The sequence below is a fragment of the Equus asinus genome, chromosome 29 (genome assembly GCF_041296235.1).
Source record: "Equus asinus isolate D_3611 breed Donkey chromosome 29, EquAss-T2T_v2, whole genome shotgun sequence".
NCBI lineage: Eukaryota > Metazoa > Chordata > Mammalia > Perissodactyla > Equidae > Equus > Equus asinus.
Window position 1 is genome coordinate 34,990,394 of NC_091818.1, and position 16,622 is coordinate 35,007,015.

General features: G+C 39.9%; 2 protein-coding genes across 7 annotated transcripts in view; one reads left to right on the plus strand and one right to left on the minus strand.

Moving 5' to 3' along the window:
- Positions 1-13,659, plus strand: part of NUDT5 (nudix hydrolase 5) — a 33,467-nt gene extending 19,808 nt beyond the window's left edge. The window contains exons 8-10 of one of the 3 annotated variants that reach the window (XM_044762132.2): positions 770-778; positions 909-962; positions 3,159-3,399. In XM_044762132.2, the coding sequence (XP_044618067.1) occupies positions 770-778; positions 909-962; positions 3,159-3,268 (173 nt within the window). In that variant the 3' untranslated portion in view covers positions 3,269-3,399. Of the gene's footprint in view, positions 1-769; positions 963-3,158; positions 3,400-13,249 lie in introns of those variants that run through there. The other 2 variants (XR_011499210.1, XM_044762133.2) reach the window with 2 other exon arrangements.
- Positions 1-16,622, minus strand: part of SEC61A2 (SEC61 translocon subunit alpha 2) — a 44,797-nt gene that overhangs the window by 13,231 nt on the left and 14,944 nt on the right. For 2 of the 4 annotated variants that reach the window (XM_070500832.1, XM_044762124.2), the window contains 5 exons: positions 13,383-13,536; positions 12,279-12,439; positions 11,755-11,952; positions 9,467-9,658; positions 8,926-9,002 (listed from right to left, as the gene is read on the minus strand). In XM_070500832.1, coding sequence (XP_070356933.1) covers positions 8,926-9,002; positions 9,467-9,658; positions 11,755-11,952; positions 12,279-12,439; positions 13,383-13,536 — 782 coding nt within the window. Of the gene's footprint in view, positions 1-5,502; positions 6,753-8,925; positions 9,003-9,466; positions 9,659-11,754; positions 11,953-12,278; positions 12,440-13,382; positions 13,537-16,622 lie in introns of those variants that run through there. The other 2 variants (XM_044762123.2, XM_044762122.2) reach the window with 2 other exon arrangements.

Sequence of the window (16,622 nt, forward strand, 5' to 3'; positions counted from 1 at the left end):
CAATTCCACTGCCAGGTAATACCCAAAAGAACTGAGAACAGAGGCTCAGATGGATACTTGGACGGCAATATTCATACAGCCTTACTCACAGTACCCAAAAGGTGGAACCAACCCAAGTGTCCATTAGCAGATGAATGGATAAACAAACCGTAGAATAGACATAGAGTATTATTCAGCCTTACAAGAATGAGACATGCTGATATGTGCTATAACTTGAATGAACTTTGAGCACATTGTGCTAAGTGAAATAAGCCAGACACCGAAGGGCAAATATCGTGTGATTCCACTTATATGAGGTACCTAAAATTGATACATTTGAAGAGACAGACAGAAGAATAGAGGTCACCAGGGATGGGAGTTACTGTTTAACGGGTACCAAGTTTCTGTTTGGGATGATAAAAAAGTCCTGCAGATGCACAGTGCTGCTGATTACACAACACTGTGAGTATATGTAATACCACTGAATTGTACCTTGAAAAACCGTTAAAATGGTAAATTTTATGTTCTGTATATTTTAATACAATTTAAAAACAGACACTTACCACAAAATAAGCTTTAAATTTTATTGTTGAACATTGATTTGCTCTTGAACTATTGAGAACAATACTAACTTTGTACTGTCGGAATTTTTTTACCGTGTATATAAGTTAAATTGGTAGAGACCCAGGTTTCTGTTAAATTCTTACAGTCTTTTAGATTCGACTCGCACAAACATCTTCCCACGTCTTCCACTGTGGGCCCTACTAAATGCCCCTTCTGTTCTTTTCAGGAGACGGAGGTACGTTGCTCGCTCCCAGGGCTGACAGCGTGTGTGGCTGGTGTGGTGGTCACGGCTCCGGGCAGTTCGTGTGGTTCTGGTAGCGCACTCCTTCTTTAGCTTTGTTTTCACTTGCACTCTGTTTGTTTAGAATTCTTGGAAGTAATTTCCTTACCAAAGAATGACCTGCTGAAGAGACTGGATGGTAAGCATCCTTATGATTACTACCCAACTTTCTGTTTTCCCCGTCCCCATCCCCAGCAAATGGGAGGCTGCATAGAATCCTGTTTCTTGGTATTCTTCCTCAGTAAAGTCAAACACCTAGAAACGGTTGTAAGACTGCAGTTGACCAATAATTTTCTGGGTAGCATAGAGTTTGAAAATATAAGCAAAACATTCTATGTCAAGTGACAAGGAAACATTCTATTTCAGTAGGGCTTTTTTTCCTATAGAATAGTCAAGATTACAGGCCTGCTGATTAGCCAAAACTATTCTATCCTTAAATCTTGAATCTATGGCAATGCAGAGGCATACGGATAAGTAGATATCTCTCAGCTGATCCTCAGACACGCTGGTCAGTGGATGGTTCTTCGTGCGGGGTATAAGTTAAAGGAGAGTTTAACAATACTTCTACAAACGTTGAGGGATCTACTGTACACCAGGTACGATATGCTGATATAATGAACCAAACTAACTAGCAGTGTGACCCTCAGTAAATGACTGGTCTCGTCGTTATCTTGTGTAATTCCTGGCCAGCCCGTCTCATAGGGATTTTGTTAAAAAACAAGTAAGCTTCTGCAGACAGACGTCCTTTGCTATAACTGCATTAGGAGACACCGTACTGAAGACATGATGGAGGCCCTTCAGGAGCTTCTCCGAGCTGGCTGCGTAGGGCCCATTCAGTCACTTACAAAGGAGCAGATCATCTTCAGAATTTGAATAGTTTTAAGTTTTCGTTTCAAAAATTAACTTGGAGCATTGTTTGACCTGAAGCTTTGAGAGCGGTCTCACCCTTCCTCCCGTAAGTACCAGTGGCTGACGATTCTATTCCTAATGTCTGTGTGTGTTTGAAAAGTAAAGCACATCTTTCAAAAACAGCTGTGATTTCCGATTCCCAGAGGCTTCCGTCCCTCCTTTGCCTTTTAAAAAATTAGACGTAAGGTAAAAACCACCTCGAGATCTCAAAGTCAGAGTCAGAAATACTCGTCCGTCATTCATCAGGCATTTACTTAGAAGGCCGTGGCCATCAGTAATAGGCAGACAACGTGAGTCTCACGGGCCTGACTGGCGGTGCGGCTCAGCCGGCCGTGTGCTGGACACGACTCTGAGCGAGTTCCATAGCCTCTGAGCCCCTTGCAGAAGCAGGCACAGTGGAGAGCCCCACCTCGGAGCAGGCCCGAGTGAAACTAAGTGAGGTAATGCTGGCACACGAGTGCTTAACTGTGATAGGCCGTATGCTTTTATTAATCTTTTTTATATTAGAAAATATTCTTTTGAAAACATTCCTCCCTTCTCTCTTCCACCTAACTTAACTTCCCTTTTGGCCTTAGAAGAAGGGAAAAATACAGAGTGAGAGAAGGAGGAAAGAAGGGAGAGAGAGAGAGATCTCAAAAGAGGGAGTGGTAAAAGCATCAGTTTTCCTAGCTTTTAGTGGAATCAGAATATAGAATCAAATCACTTCTTCAACAAGCAACACTGGAGAAGTTGGAAGGGGAGGTATTGAGTTCAGTTTGCTACAAAGCATAGTTTTCAACACTTACCGAGCACCTGCACAGATGAGTAGGACGTGATCCTGCCTTCGAGGGACAGAATGCCTCTGAGCTTGTTCCTAACCAAGAGGCCAGGAGAGCAAGAGGCAGACTGGAAGCCGAATGACCTCCCTCTGAGTGAACCGAGGTCCTCAGGACAGTGTGTTGTAATGAGACCGAGACCTCACTCTGGATGGCAGAACGCCAGTCCTGTCATGCACAGTCTCACTTGCACATGGAAAATGTGTCCCCTAGTGGAAGACAGAGGAATCCCTGAAGAAGGGACTGAACAGTCACACGCTGGTTTCCGAGCAGCAGAGCCCTGCAGGGAGCCTGAAACGAAGTAACAGCTGGATCTCTACACTTACAGCTCTGCTGTGTCCCCACACGAAAAGTTCATCTCTGATCTGTGTGCTCTTCTGTCTTTATTAATTTTCTCTTGTTCTTGTCTTATGATAGAAATGTAATCCTGCTTTTATATCCTTTATTCTTCCACTAGAAGAAAGATCCTTGAAGGCAGGAAAAAGTCATCACCGTCTCACCAGCCTGTAGCACAGGGACTCCACGTCATGGTTGCTCAGTAAACACTGACTGACGGACACGGGGTATTTTTGTTAACTTCATTACCTAACTTGTCCTCTTTGCTCCCGTAGCGCTGGTAGCTGAAGAACACCTGACAGTGGACGCCAGGGTCTACTCCTACGCCCTGGCACTGAAACACGCCAACACAAAGCCATTCGAAGTGCCCTTCCTGAAGTTTTAAGGCCAAAGGACAGTGGCCGTGTTTTTGTAAACAAGACCACCAAGCCTCCTTCACTAAGACTTTGAATTCAGCTTAGTCTAATGTAGATTTGAAATTAGTTTTTTCATAAAATAAAAGCAATACAGAATGCATTTGGCCGTAGAGAACTGTAATTACAGGTAGGCTGTAGCCTTCATTTTAAATGCTACCCTCCAGCTAATAGTAATGAAAAAGAACGTAAATGCAGATAATGTTTAATCCAGTTTCTGTTTTGTTTTGTTTTTTTTTAAAGCTCAGCTGTTACCTTTCTAATCTAGTCCAGGACACAGAGGTATTCCTATAGGCAGAGACCTGAAATCCAAATTAGGTCAACTAGTCCCACCCTCAAACCCCATATAAAATTCTGTAGCTGTGTATGCAAATAACTATTTACTACATTAGTGTTTAAAGGGTTTTTTAAAAAGACCTATACAGGGACTTTTTGGTCCCTCCTAATGGCATTATCTGCCATATAGAGTTAATCTGCATAGCAGAGGATATAAAATAGAGAATAACATTCATGATAAGGAAGTGTTTACATTCAGCTAGTGTCCTTCTATCCACTTAACTACTGAACGTGAACCAGCTCATAGGAAAAACGGTTGACTCCATTCACTCTACCGGCTTAAGCGGCAAATGAAAGTACGGGGCCTTTCCCTCAAGCACGTGTACTTTAGAATCCAATTTCCTATCCTTACCTCAAAAAGTACTTGCAGTTTCTAAAACCAAATCCAAAGTCATAAGATCGACATGGTTTGGGGCATCGTTGTCTTGGTCTTAAACCGTGAGTCTAGCCAGCAAGGTTAGCAAGCACCAGAAACCCAGTACAAACTGCATTCAAGGGAAAACTGAGGACACTGTTTCCGGCTCACACCATGCCTGAAGCCCATCATCCCAAGGTCCACCCCTGTTCCTGAGCTGTTTTCTCATCTCCTGAGCTCGGCTCTCAGGTTGACTGGCCTCCAGCAGCTCCAGGATTACTTTCTTTCCCGTGGAGCTGGCACATATCTCAGGATGCTTCTTCCTGGCCACCCCTAAGTCATGTTTCCAGTGCAGGACCTGGGGGTCAGCCACGCCCATCAGAACCAGCTCAAGTCGGGATACTACTACCAGCAATGCTGCAGTCTAGTACAAGCTGTCTTACCCAGAGATTTTTATGAGCAAAACCACAAAATCTTTATATTGTACTTCTTAAACAAGGATGGAAAGAATTATGGAACTAGAGGATCATGTAGATCGAGTCTACTCTCCCTATAAATATTGTGAAAAGTAAGCCCCAACGACTTGCTCTAATAGTAGCCTTCCCCTGTGCCTCTAACACTTTTTTAAAAACCCTTTTTAAAATCATGGGCATTGTGATTCTCCAGAGATCTTAATCCTTTTCTCTGAGCTCTCATGGACCAAGTCCTGTAATTCCCCTTGTTACGACCCTCCTTCAAATCAAGAAGAGATAAGGCATGTATAAAATATACAGACTCGAGCACAGACCAGTCTCTCCAAACAGACCCGCTCTCCCAAAGCCACTCCCCGTGGGAACTGAGAAAGCTACTCTTAAATGTTGATGGAGGAGAGATTTGTAACCCCTACCTGTCCTTTCTGCCTTGTTCTCTTCCTAAGAGTGCAATCTAGGAGTGACAGCTAAGTCCTAGAACATACCCCGAATGACATTTACGTTATCTATAAACATCAAAGGCTGTGCTTTGGAAGTTAAGTCAGTCTGAGAACTGGCAGTCTGGATGTTTTCATTGGCTGGCACTGTTCATTTGTCAGCATTTAAAAGTTGAAGGTCTCCTATAAAAAACCATATTTCCACCTTCTCTTGAAAAATAAGTCAGTATAATAATAGTGGGTCCCTGTCTCTGTGGTAGCTGTGGTCTGCAGCCCTCAGAGGTTCTCCAGTTGACCGCTGTGCCTGTCCTGCCTGCCTTCATCTGCCTCGCCCCCACAGTTAGCTGCTGCCTTTGTGATCCTAAGCTAAACAAGATATACTTCCTGCACTTACTAAGAAAGTAAACAACGATGGAAAGAAAACCACACTTTTGAAAAGGATACCTTTCAAAAATTAAGTTTGATCTCTGGACAATAAAGTACATGCTTTAAAAAATGACTTATTTATAAAGAACTGTACTATTTCAAATGGAAGCTAGGATAGTGCTTCAGACACTATTTTCCTCTTCTTTCCAAATGTTAGTCACATAACAGTACCCTTAAGTTGGCCACTGTCCTTCAATATTTTAGCATTAAATACTAAACTATAATTTCATTTGACCTCTTGCAATACGCATCTCAGGATGGATTTTGTATGAGTATAATGAACCTATACAAATAAGCTTAGAAATCATATAGCATCATATTTTTTTATTTTTCCAACACAACTGAAACAGTTTTATTAAATAAAAGTTTATTGTCTACCATTTACACTCATGTTGCTGCTGTAACGTACAACAACATACACAAATTCCTAGCATGAATTACTCAGTGTTCACCCCCACTGACCTACAGACATTGCTCAAGAATTAGATCTTTGCTTTTGGAATTAAAAAAAAAAAGAATTGGGACATAGTTATCTTGAAAGAGTATTCTCAAGTGACTTGTTGGAATTCAAAGGCATAGCCAATACAGTCAAACAGCACCAACCGTGCTGTCACTGGGAAGAAAGAGAAATGAAAACCAGGAAGAAGAGTTATAAGCAGCTGTTTGTAGTGACAGATGTATGTATCTCTGAAGCTTGATTTTGCCCATCTGGGCTAAGTCTGCTCTGAGAATGGACAAAGAAAAAGAGGGATGGAGAGGGAGGGTGGCAACGTGGACACTCTGAGTTAGAAAAGTATAAAAAGTAATTATATCTAAAATATAGATTAGATAGATATAAATGTTCCAGAACTCATTAAATAAGCTCAAAAATACTGGAAAGTGGCAATTTGAACTGCATTTATTTTTAAACGAGCGGGGGGAATAGTGAGTGCTTTGACTGTTGTGTGCGAAACTGATCCACGTCGCCATCTTGCCATCACCTGACCACGGCAAGGCGGGACACTGGTTCCAGCGTCACGGGCAACACTACCGTGCACGTTTTTAAATGAATAATGTAAACTTGAGTCTTAAGGCAGCTGGTACTAATGCTGCACACAGGCTTAGCTCGGTGCCCATTTCAGAAATGGGGCAGTCAGCACTTGAAAACAAGAAACTGTGAGGGGAAGAAAAGGGGAACCACCATTATTTGACAAAAACAAAGTGTCAAAATAGTTCCCTTTCACACACACACAAATACTGGAACACTTAGAAAAACAAAGCACCCATCCCGCCAACTTCAGCCTGTTCCTTAACAAATATTTCGAAATACTGATAAATAATAGTGACTGCAAGCAGAATTCCAGTGCCCGAGCCAATGGCCCCTAGGAAGTCGGCCAACACCGACAGGGCGCCGATGCACAACCCACCAAAGGCCGCTGCCGTGGGGATGTACCTACAAGACAAAACCTGGAGTCAGGCCACGGAGGGAAATACGAAAAGGGGTGACAATGAGAAGCAACAACAGGCCAAAGTGTAATTCAGCTAACCCAGCAGGGAATGGCCTGCCGCACTGATGGGTCATGCATAGCGGTTGCGTGTTGATGCAAACTGATGAAGGGAATGATCTGACTCCCTGATTTCAGGAAACCAGTAAATAGCCAAGAAAGGCAATACAAGATTGTTTTAACTGGTAACCTTTAGCTCCCTCTTGTAGATAAGAGTAAGTTTCAAAATGCTTTGTAAGGATCAAATTTATGTGACAAGATTTGGATGATCCTCTTCAATAGTAATTCAACCTTGGCTGCACGTTAGAATAACCTGGAGAACTGTTAAAAATAATGGGATTGTATTTAAACTACTCCAGAAGGAAAATAAGATTGGGAGAGATGGTAGATGAAACAAGAGAGGCAGAATGACGCTAACTTCTGAAGCTGCGTATACTTGAGTACATGGAGGTGTGTTATCCTACTCTCTGCAGTCCAGTCTATGTTCTAAATAAAAGTTTAAATAAAAATACGAATGCTTTTTCAACAAACGGTTCTGGAACAATTGCATATCCACATGCAAAAAGAAGGAATCTGGACCCCTGTCTCACACCAAACACAAAAATTAGCTCAAAGTGGATCAGAGACCTAAATATAAGAGCTCAGACTCTGAAAGGAAAACAAGAATAAATCTTTGTGACCCTGGGCTAAGCAATGGTTTGTTAGATACAACAGCAAAAGCGGCACAAAGCAACCAAAGAAAAAAGAGATAAATTGGACTTCATCAAAATTAAAAACTTGTACATCAAAGGACAACATCAAGAATGTGAAAAGACAACCCACAGTATGGGGCAAAATATTTGCCATTCATATACCTGACAAGAAACATATCCAAATTAAAAAAAAAAAAATCTAACAACTCAGTAACAAAAAGACAATCCAATTAAAAATGAGCCAAAGATCCGACTAGACATTTCTCCAAAGAAGATAAACAAAAGGTTAATAAACACTGAAAAGATGCTCAACAACATTACTCATCAGGGAAAAGCAAATCAAAACCACAATGAGATACCACTTCCACTATGTGGCTATAATCAAAAAGCAAGAACTAGTGCTAGCGAGGATGCACAGCAATTGGAGCCTTCACACGCTGCCGGTGGAAACGCAGAACGGCGCAGCCACTGTGGAAAACAGTTCGGCAGTTCCTCAACATGTGAAACAGTTACTCTATGATCCAACAATTCCACTCCTAGAGAAATGAAAACATACATCCACACAAAACTTGTACAAATATGTTCATAAGAGCATTATTCGTGATAGCCAAAAAGTGGAAACCACCAAAATTTCCATCAACTGATGAATGGATAAACAAAATGCGGTATATCCATACAATGCAATATTATTCACAAATAATGGATGAAGCCTGAAAACGTTATGCTGAGTGAAAGAAGCTACTCACAAAAGATCATATATGATTTCATTTATATGAAATGTCCAGAACAGGCAAATCTCAGGAGACAGAAAGTAAAAAGCGGTTGCCTGGGAATAGGGTGTGGGAGGGGAGGGCAGAAATCGGGAATAACTAATGGGTGCAAGTTTCCCATCTGGTGATGAAAGGGTTCTTAAAATTAAATTTTAATGATTATACACACTGAATGTACTAAAGAAAATCCCAAAACACTAAACTGCACACTTCAAATGAGTGAATTCCATGGTATGTGAATTATAGCTCAATAAAGCTGTTAGCAAAAAAACAAAAAACTGATGCCTGGGCCTCACCCCAGACCAAATAAATCACAATTCCTAAAGGTGGATATTAGTATTTTTTAAAAGCTCCCAGGTAATTTTATGTGCAGCCAGCCAACAATGAGAACCTCTGATCTACAACATTTTAACACTGGGCTGAGTAGTGAAGAGAACACAAGTTCAATTAAAATAATTTAGGTGTCAATTTTGATGTGGAGAACAATTCAGTTTTGTGTGCAATTTTTGTTCTTTTGTGTCAAGTAGAAGAAAAATGCTTCAAATATGAATTCAAACAAATAATAACATTTAGCAATAAAGACAGACTGAAAAACCAAGCCCATGTGTACATAGACAGACACCCCCCTCCCCAGCAAGGATGAACACTATCCGCCTTACCTATTAAGCTCATGAACCATAGAGGTATCTCTGTGGCCCCTCATTACCATTTGCTGTTCTTTAAGCTGTTTAGCTACCTGCCAAGAGAAAAACCACCTTTAAAATCAAACTCTAACATGTCCCTGACTGCTATCTACCCAGTTTGTGTGACGTGCCTTCCACACACTAACAAGTGAAACCAGATCCCTGAAGCAGCCTGTGGTGGCCTCCCGTTCCCATTAACCCTGAGGCTACAATGAGGCACAACCACGTGACCACACATTAAACCAGGGTTTCTCAGTCTCTTTAATTATCACCTCCCTGAAGAAAAATTAAATACTGAGGAATAAGACTTTGTCAAGTTGGGCTGAGCTCTGGAGGGTCACAAACCATTGTAAAATCTAAAAATTTTCACCTTCTAGGAACAAGTTTTTAACCCTCTAATTCAAAATGAATGAATTGAAGTTTAAATTACAAAAGTAATTAGGAGTGTATGAATTACCAATATGACACCTAAAAATTATGATTTTTTCTTAAATTTTCAAATAAACCAAATGCTTACATCTTTGGCTGAGGAACCAGACACCTCTATCCACGTCTTAGAAAAGAATGCACATGACCCCAACATGAAGATGATATAAACCACCACATGGACAGGATCCTCAAATATGGCACCCATGGACTCAGGAGGAGAAAGATAGTAACAAAGGCCTCCCACTGGGTAAGAACGAGCCGGTCCTCCCCCACTGACGTCCTACAGAACAAGAATAAAGAGGACAAATGGTCAACCTAACAGGTCAAGCATACATTTTTATGACTTTTCAAACTCCCTACAGATTATGACAATGTTTTAAGCTCAAAGCACCACACCTACAGCTAATTAGTCCATATAATTCAAGGATTTACTTTTGTGTCTACTATCTTCACTCCTTCAAAATTATATAGTGAGCACCTATTATATAAAAGACATTGTGACTATATTAACAGAAGAGTCATTTTTAAAAAACCAGCATTACAATATATCTACAAGAAGAATCCTTCCTTCTCTTCCTGAAGCTAGAAATATGATTACATTTATAATCAATCTCTAACTACATTTATTTAAATATTTATTAAAGAATGGCCCTGAGCTAATATCTGTTGCCAATCTTCCTTTTTTTCCCTCTCCAAAGCCCCAGTACACAGCTGTATATTCTAGTTGTGGGTCTTTTGGTTCTGCTATGTGGGACGCCACCTCAGCGTGGCCTGATGAGCGGTGCCATGTCCACACCCAGGATCCAAACTGGAAAAACCCTGGGCCACCAAAGTGAAGCGTGCAAACTTAACCACTTGGCCATGGGGCTGGCCCTCTAACTACATTTAGAATCTGAAATTTTCTGAACTATGAGAGTATGCAACATATTCTTTCACGTTAGTCTATTAAGAATGCAATCAATTCAAACAGTGACAGAAGACTAACAACTCACTCCTTAAAGTCTATGTGATTTGTATATTATACAGAATAGTCTTTTAGTAAATATTTATAATGGGATTTTTATCTACACAAACATTTAACAATTTTTATAGTAACAGAAATGGGCACAGCATGTATTTGCTCAAATTAAATAAAAGTTTTGGGGTATAAAGGGTGGGAAAGCAATTTTCGGTTGCAATGATTAAAATGGTTCCTGAATTTACAATTTCCAAATGATTCCTTTACTGTACCCCTAGAATCACTAATCCCAAATCAAAAGCACTGTTTATAGACAAATCCAATTTCCCAATAATTCTCTCATTAAAAAGAGTTTTAGTTAAGATCACAACACAATCTGCACAACCACCCAGTGCATTCATTACTCTGAAATTATCCTAGTAATAATTATTGCAGGACTATTAGCTCATGAGGGAGGGATGGCGTCCTCCCCTCATCGCAGGTAATCCATTTTCTGTTCAATGGATGGAAAAGGAGTTGTTATGGACAAAAGGAATCCTATTTCCTTCAACTAACATTTAAGAGTTACTGACTTATCCTGCTTAAATTTTTTAAAAATGACCTTCAGTAAAAGCAGAAAGAGATGTCACTATAACTTAGAATTCAAAAGATAGCATAAGATAAATGCATAGAATAAGCACATTTCAGGAATAAAGACTGTAAAGAAATAATATTCCTTGCTGGAATACAAATTCTAGAATTACAAAATCTGCAAAAAAATAAAGGATCTTAGTCTTTTTAAATTCTATAGTATTAAGGGGGAAAACACTCCTTGGTCAGGTGACAGAACTTAACCAATCAAAATTCAATCCTGCAATAACTCACACTTCAGTAACAACGTGGCTGAACCGCTTTACAAGCGGCTATGATGAAGAGGATTCTATTTCTAGCAACTGTTCTCTCCTCAGTCTAGTAATTACATGCCTGTCTCCAGCCCAGTTAATCACAAACTAGTTTATTGCCACTCAGGCCCTGAGAGGCGGGAATGGGAAAGGATGGTTCTGTATCCCATATGTTATCAGCAAACAGCAGCTTTAAAAACATTATTTTAGACAGTAGTGGAATAAGATTACAAAATAGGGAGTCACTTTCATGAGAGCAACTGTGATTTTAACCTAAAAGGTCACTCAAATGAAACATGAAAATGCTTCCTGGACTGTAAAATAATAAGCAGTACTTAGCCAATCTTTTTACAACTTATCGATCCTCCAGATGATAAACTCTGCTCTCAGGTAAGTGAATCTGAAAATGTTACAGCAACTGCTTCAATTATGGCTCTTTCAGTTAAAAATATAACAAGGAAATGCAAATTAAAATATAACAATGAAATGTAAATTACAATAAATCAGAATACTTAGAATAAATAACAAAATACTCACAGCCCACTGTCCTAGTAAATTTACTAAAAAGTTGCCACTAAATCGAACAGACAGCATCTGGGAAATAACATAGAGGTTTGACACTAAGGCCGACTGAAGAATGATGGGAATGTTCGAGGTGTAGAAGAGCTTGATGGGGTAGCTACTGTACTGCCCTCGATACCGCGCTGACTTAATGGGCAAGTCGACACGAAATCCCTAAAAATGAAAATCGAGACTATGTAAGAGGAACGGTACATAGCAAGTAAAGAATACAGATGAGAGCCAAAACAATGGCAGTGAGGAGTATGAGAAGACAGTGCTAAGAGAATGTTCCCTTCCACACAGAGACAGAAAGAGAAATCCTTTTGTATTTCATACCCACTAATATTTTACACCTTATAGTCGAAAGAATGGAATTACTTGCTTGATGAGATTTTGAAACATTGATTTGTTAGACACTAACATTTCAAATGGAATTCTCCTCTTTAAGAGCAAAATAAAAATCCACATCCCACTTACTTGAGTGAAGAAGGCAGACTCACCTGAAAATAGATAACCACAGCAAACACAAAGACGGTCGCAATGAGGTTCATGAGATTGGGTAAGTTCTGACGATAGAAAGCCTCCCTCAAAGCTCGGACTTTGTCTGTCCTGGTGGCCAGCAGATGAAAGAGGGCTATCACTGCACCCTCAAACTCGGTACCTGACGAATCAAGACAGAAGTCAACTGTAGACTCACGATCCAACGCTGTCCCGAAGTCAAAACTACTAACCCTGAGACTCCAGCACACGGCAGAAAACATGAGGCCAAATCATTCATCAGCGTTAACTTTATGAGCCAGCCATGTGTGGAGCGTCTAAAAATATTGAGATCATTGAGACAAATGTATCTTTTTAGCATAAATCTGAAGTTTTCTCAAGAGATATTCTTGATGAAAACAGCCAAAGCAGAATAAACCAAAGCAAATATTTAGTTCATAATGATTTGCCTCTCCCTTCTTTCAGGGAAAGAGAGTTTTTAGGAGGGGGGAAATGCAGCAGCAAAGCAGAATAAAGATGTCAGAATCAAAAGCTCTGTGACTCAATCTCCCAAGCTTGCTGTTAAGCTTATTTTACCAACAACTTTAATAAACCATCACTGCTCTTTTCTTAAGGCTGGGATCAGTTTAGGTGCTAACCATTCCAAATCCGGGATGGCATCTGAGAGAAGTGGAGATGGGTATGGGAAAGACAGAATGAAGTATTTCCAAATTTAAGTGCTATTACAAAGCCAAGGAGAACAGCGCTCCCTGGTGATACAATAAATAACAGTTGTTTCATCTGAAAAGTCTTAATCCACTACCTTTTTATCCCCCTAAGAATGCTGAAATAGGTCAAATCAATGACTTCTGCAGCAATGGCTTAAGCAAATGAAATTTTTTAAATCTGCTTGCAGCCACAGAAATGTTAAACGAGCAGAGGCTAAAATTTAGATGGTATTCTTTTTTTTGAAGTAATGTTTCCTACTCCACAGATCTCTGCTCACGACCTGTGAACACTCAGCCTCAGGCGCCCCGGGACGTCTCTAGGCATGAACTGCCCACGACGTCTACTTCTCAGCACTCATCCAGCAAAGCTCGTGCAGGCTCAGGCACGCTGCCATGTACCTCTGCCAGTGTTAATAGTAGTGGGACTAAAGGCCTTCCAGACAATGGTCTCACAGATGTTGGTGGCAATAAAGAGGGAAATACCAGACCCCAAGCCGTAACCCTTCTGTAGCAGCTCATCTAACAGCAGCACAATCAAACCAGCAACAAACAACTGTGGGGAAAGAAAGGCAAGTAAGCTGAAGCAAGAATAAACTCGAGAAAGGGGAAGATGAACACCAGGGACTACTTTCAAAGTACCAGCGTTTTTCATATTAAAACCTAATTGTTGCAATATCACTGTTACGACTCTGCACCTTGTAACCTGCTTCAGTTTAGTCAGAAGCCAACTGCAAACCAGAGGCTAAGAAATACTGCTACATTATAAAGCAGACATTTCAACTTTTAAAGTGTACTTATACATCATCTGAATAGTTTCTCTTACAATGGTTAAATTAGGTCTAGTGAAAACCACACTAAAACAGAAATGTTCACAGTTGTAGAACTGATGACAGCAAAAACTGAAAACATTCCAAACAGCTCCAAGGAAGGGAAAGGCCACATGAATTATGGTGCAACAAGATGCAACTGTACACTGCCATTAAAGGGAAAGCATGGGGACTGTGTTGATACATTTTTTAAAGTATTATATGTAATATATATATGTATATTACATATGTACATATAGAATAAGTCAAAAAGTAGAGCATAAATTAATATGTTCACAGATAACAATGTAAAAATCATAACAATGTAAAAATGCATTCTGTATACATAGTGACAAAGATCGAAAGTAAATTTGAAGGGTTCGCCAGGTCCTTACACTCATAATTTTTCTAAAAAAATGAAAGCATACTAACTTTAAGTGAAATTGAAAATTCTTAATTTTCCTCTTGGAGAAGACATTTCTGTAAAAGCATGCGTCAAGTAAAGATAACCCAGAGTCTTGCAAGAGGCCTCCTCGGTCATCTGACTCATTGCCCAGGTCAGTAACCTCATCAGGAAGGGAGACAGTAGGCTTCCACGCCCCCGGTCTCAAGCCCGGCCCCTCTTTAAAGACCCCCTCCCGCAGCAGTGAGGAAAGACCACTCGAATTCCTCCCAGCTCTGAAGTCTCCCACCCACGTGACTCACTCCATTTGCCCAAATCCCCAGCAGAAGAGAACAAGCCAACCACAGTACACCATGTTGAGCCTGCTTACCTTACCAGTGGTCTGCTTCCTTAACTGTCAGTTCAACGGCTGTACAGAGCCTAACTTGTCTAGTTAGTCTTTTAGTGTGACTTTCAGTGGACTGGAAAAAGGGTACGATTCTCAAAACATCTAAGAGAGCTCATGAATCCTTACTGTTTGAAAACCAAGTTTAACATTTTGACAAGATAAAAGAGAAGTTAGGACTTACTCCTGAGATTTGATTTGGACCACAATTATGTAATTGTAAATAAATACTCCCAATTTTAATACAGAAGCCCAACCCCATGCAGGGAATAACAGCTGTTCACAAACTATCAGCCAACCAGAAAGTACGACTCTGGGCTTCCGATTAAATGACCTGTCCAAGTCACGTGGACAACTCCGAAACAACGGTAACCCTCCAAGCCCTGTCCAGACCAATGTCCATCAGGCTCCAGAGGGATTTGTGCGCATCCTGTGAAAATCACACTCACAGTTTTCTAATTGGAGAAAGGAATTTCAGAGAAACCTAAATGAGAAATGGTCTCTATAACTAAAGGAATAAGATAAAAGAGAGCAACAAGCATGCCTGCCTATGAGGAGAAGGAGAAAGCAGGAAGTCACAGCATCTCATTGACCATTCAGTAACAAAAACAATAAAACTAACTGCACGCTCTTGTGGAATGCACAATACATATGAATCTCCAAAGCAGGTATAAAAATAACACTTTACATTTCAACCCTGCACATGCGTGTGCACACACAACTTAGTTTGTCAAAACAATTTTACTACGTGCCATGCACCGTGATATTTTCTATTCTTTTTTTAAAATTTTAATCAAGACCCACTATTTAGATTTCAAAACTCCCTAGTTGAAGACACCGACCAGGTGAATGAAACAAGAATAATTAAGCTGAGAAATACCTTACATGACAGCATGCAGTTTTCAAAACCTATGTTTCTAGGAGAAAACATACTGATCCCACCACATCTCTTCAGTGCATCCACACATTTTCAGTCTTAGCAATGCTTCAAAAAAGACACAAATGGGCCAGTGCCCCACTATGATCAAACACAACAAATCTCTCTATGCAGTGACACCAGAAGCATAAACCACAAGGCAAATATTTGTACACCAGAATTTATGGAAACAAAATAGTATGCATCCACTTTACTCGTTTCATTCCTAGAATATAACTATTCCTTGATTTCTGATACTGAAAAAAAGTTAAAATCGCTTAACTCCATTTTATATCAATTCATAAATTCATAACTGACTCTACAAGAAGGCACTGCTTTATCTAACTAACCCAGACTGGTTAGCTGAGGTTCCTTAAGAATCTAAATACATCCTTACTAAAATACTAGAAAAATTTTAGTGCTGCATAATATTCTAAGAGCTAGATGCCAATTCTGAGTGTTTTTTAAAAACCAGGGTTCTAAACTACGGGTTGCATAAAGCAAATGCTATAAAAGAACAAATAAGGCAAAAATTGGTCTATCAGTATCATCAACAATGCCAAAAGCACGTGCAGAGATCCTAAGCACTAAAAAGACAAAGTCAGTGTTGAGAGGATCTTCTCTACCCGTCCACCACAACTGGTCTTCCTCTAATTAGACACAAGGGTTCTGAGCCTTTTTTAAATGGAGAAATAACAACATGTTATTCTTTAACGAAATGTACCTTAGACCAAATGGGAACTCACTGGAGCTCAGAAAACTACAAAAGACCCTGATAATCCATCAGAAATTCCTCCTCTGGTCAAAAGACAAAATATTTCCACCTCAGTAGAAGAGGCCTCCCTGTTGTTAATAACACCAATAAACCCTTCAACAATCTAACCCTCCTTGTTCTGGATCCCACTCACTAAATGATCTTGTTATTATGATTTGCTTCCTATATAAGGTTTCTTACAAAAAAAGAATGGTCAACCATGCCAGTCCGAAATGGTCTTATTTCTCTCTCTCTCTACATATATAAATATATATACATACATATATATGTATATAAACTGGTATTTTAGTTTTATTTTAAAATATTTTTATGACCTTGATCCTTTTGACCATTAAAAATAATTTCCTAAATTCA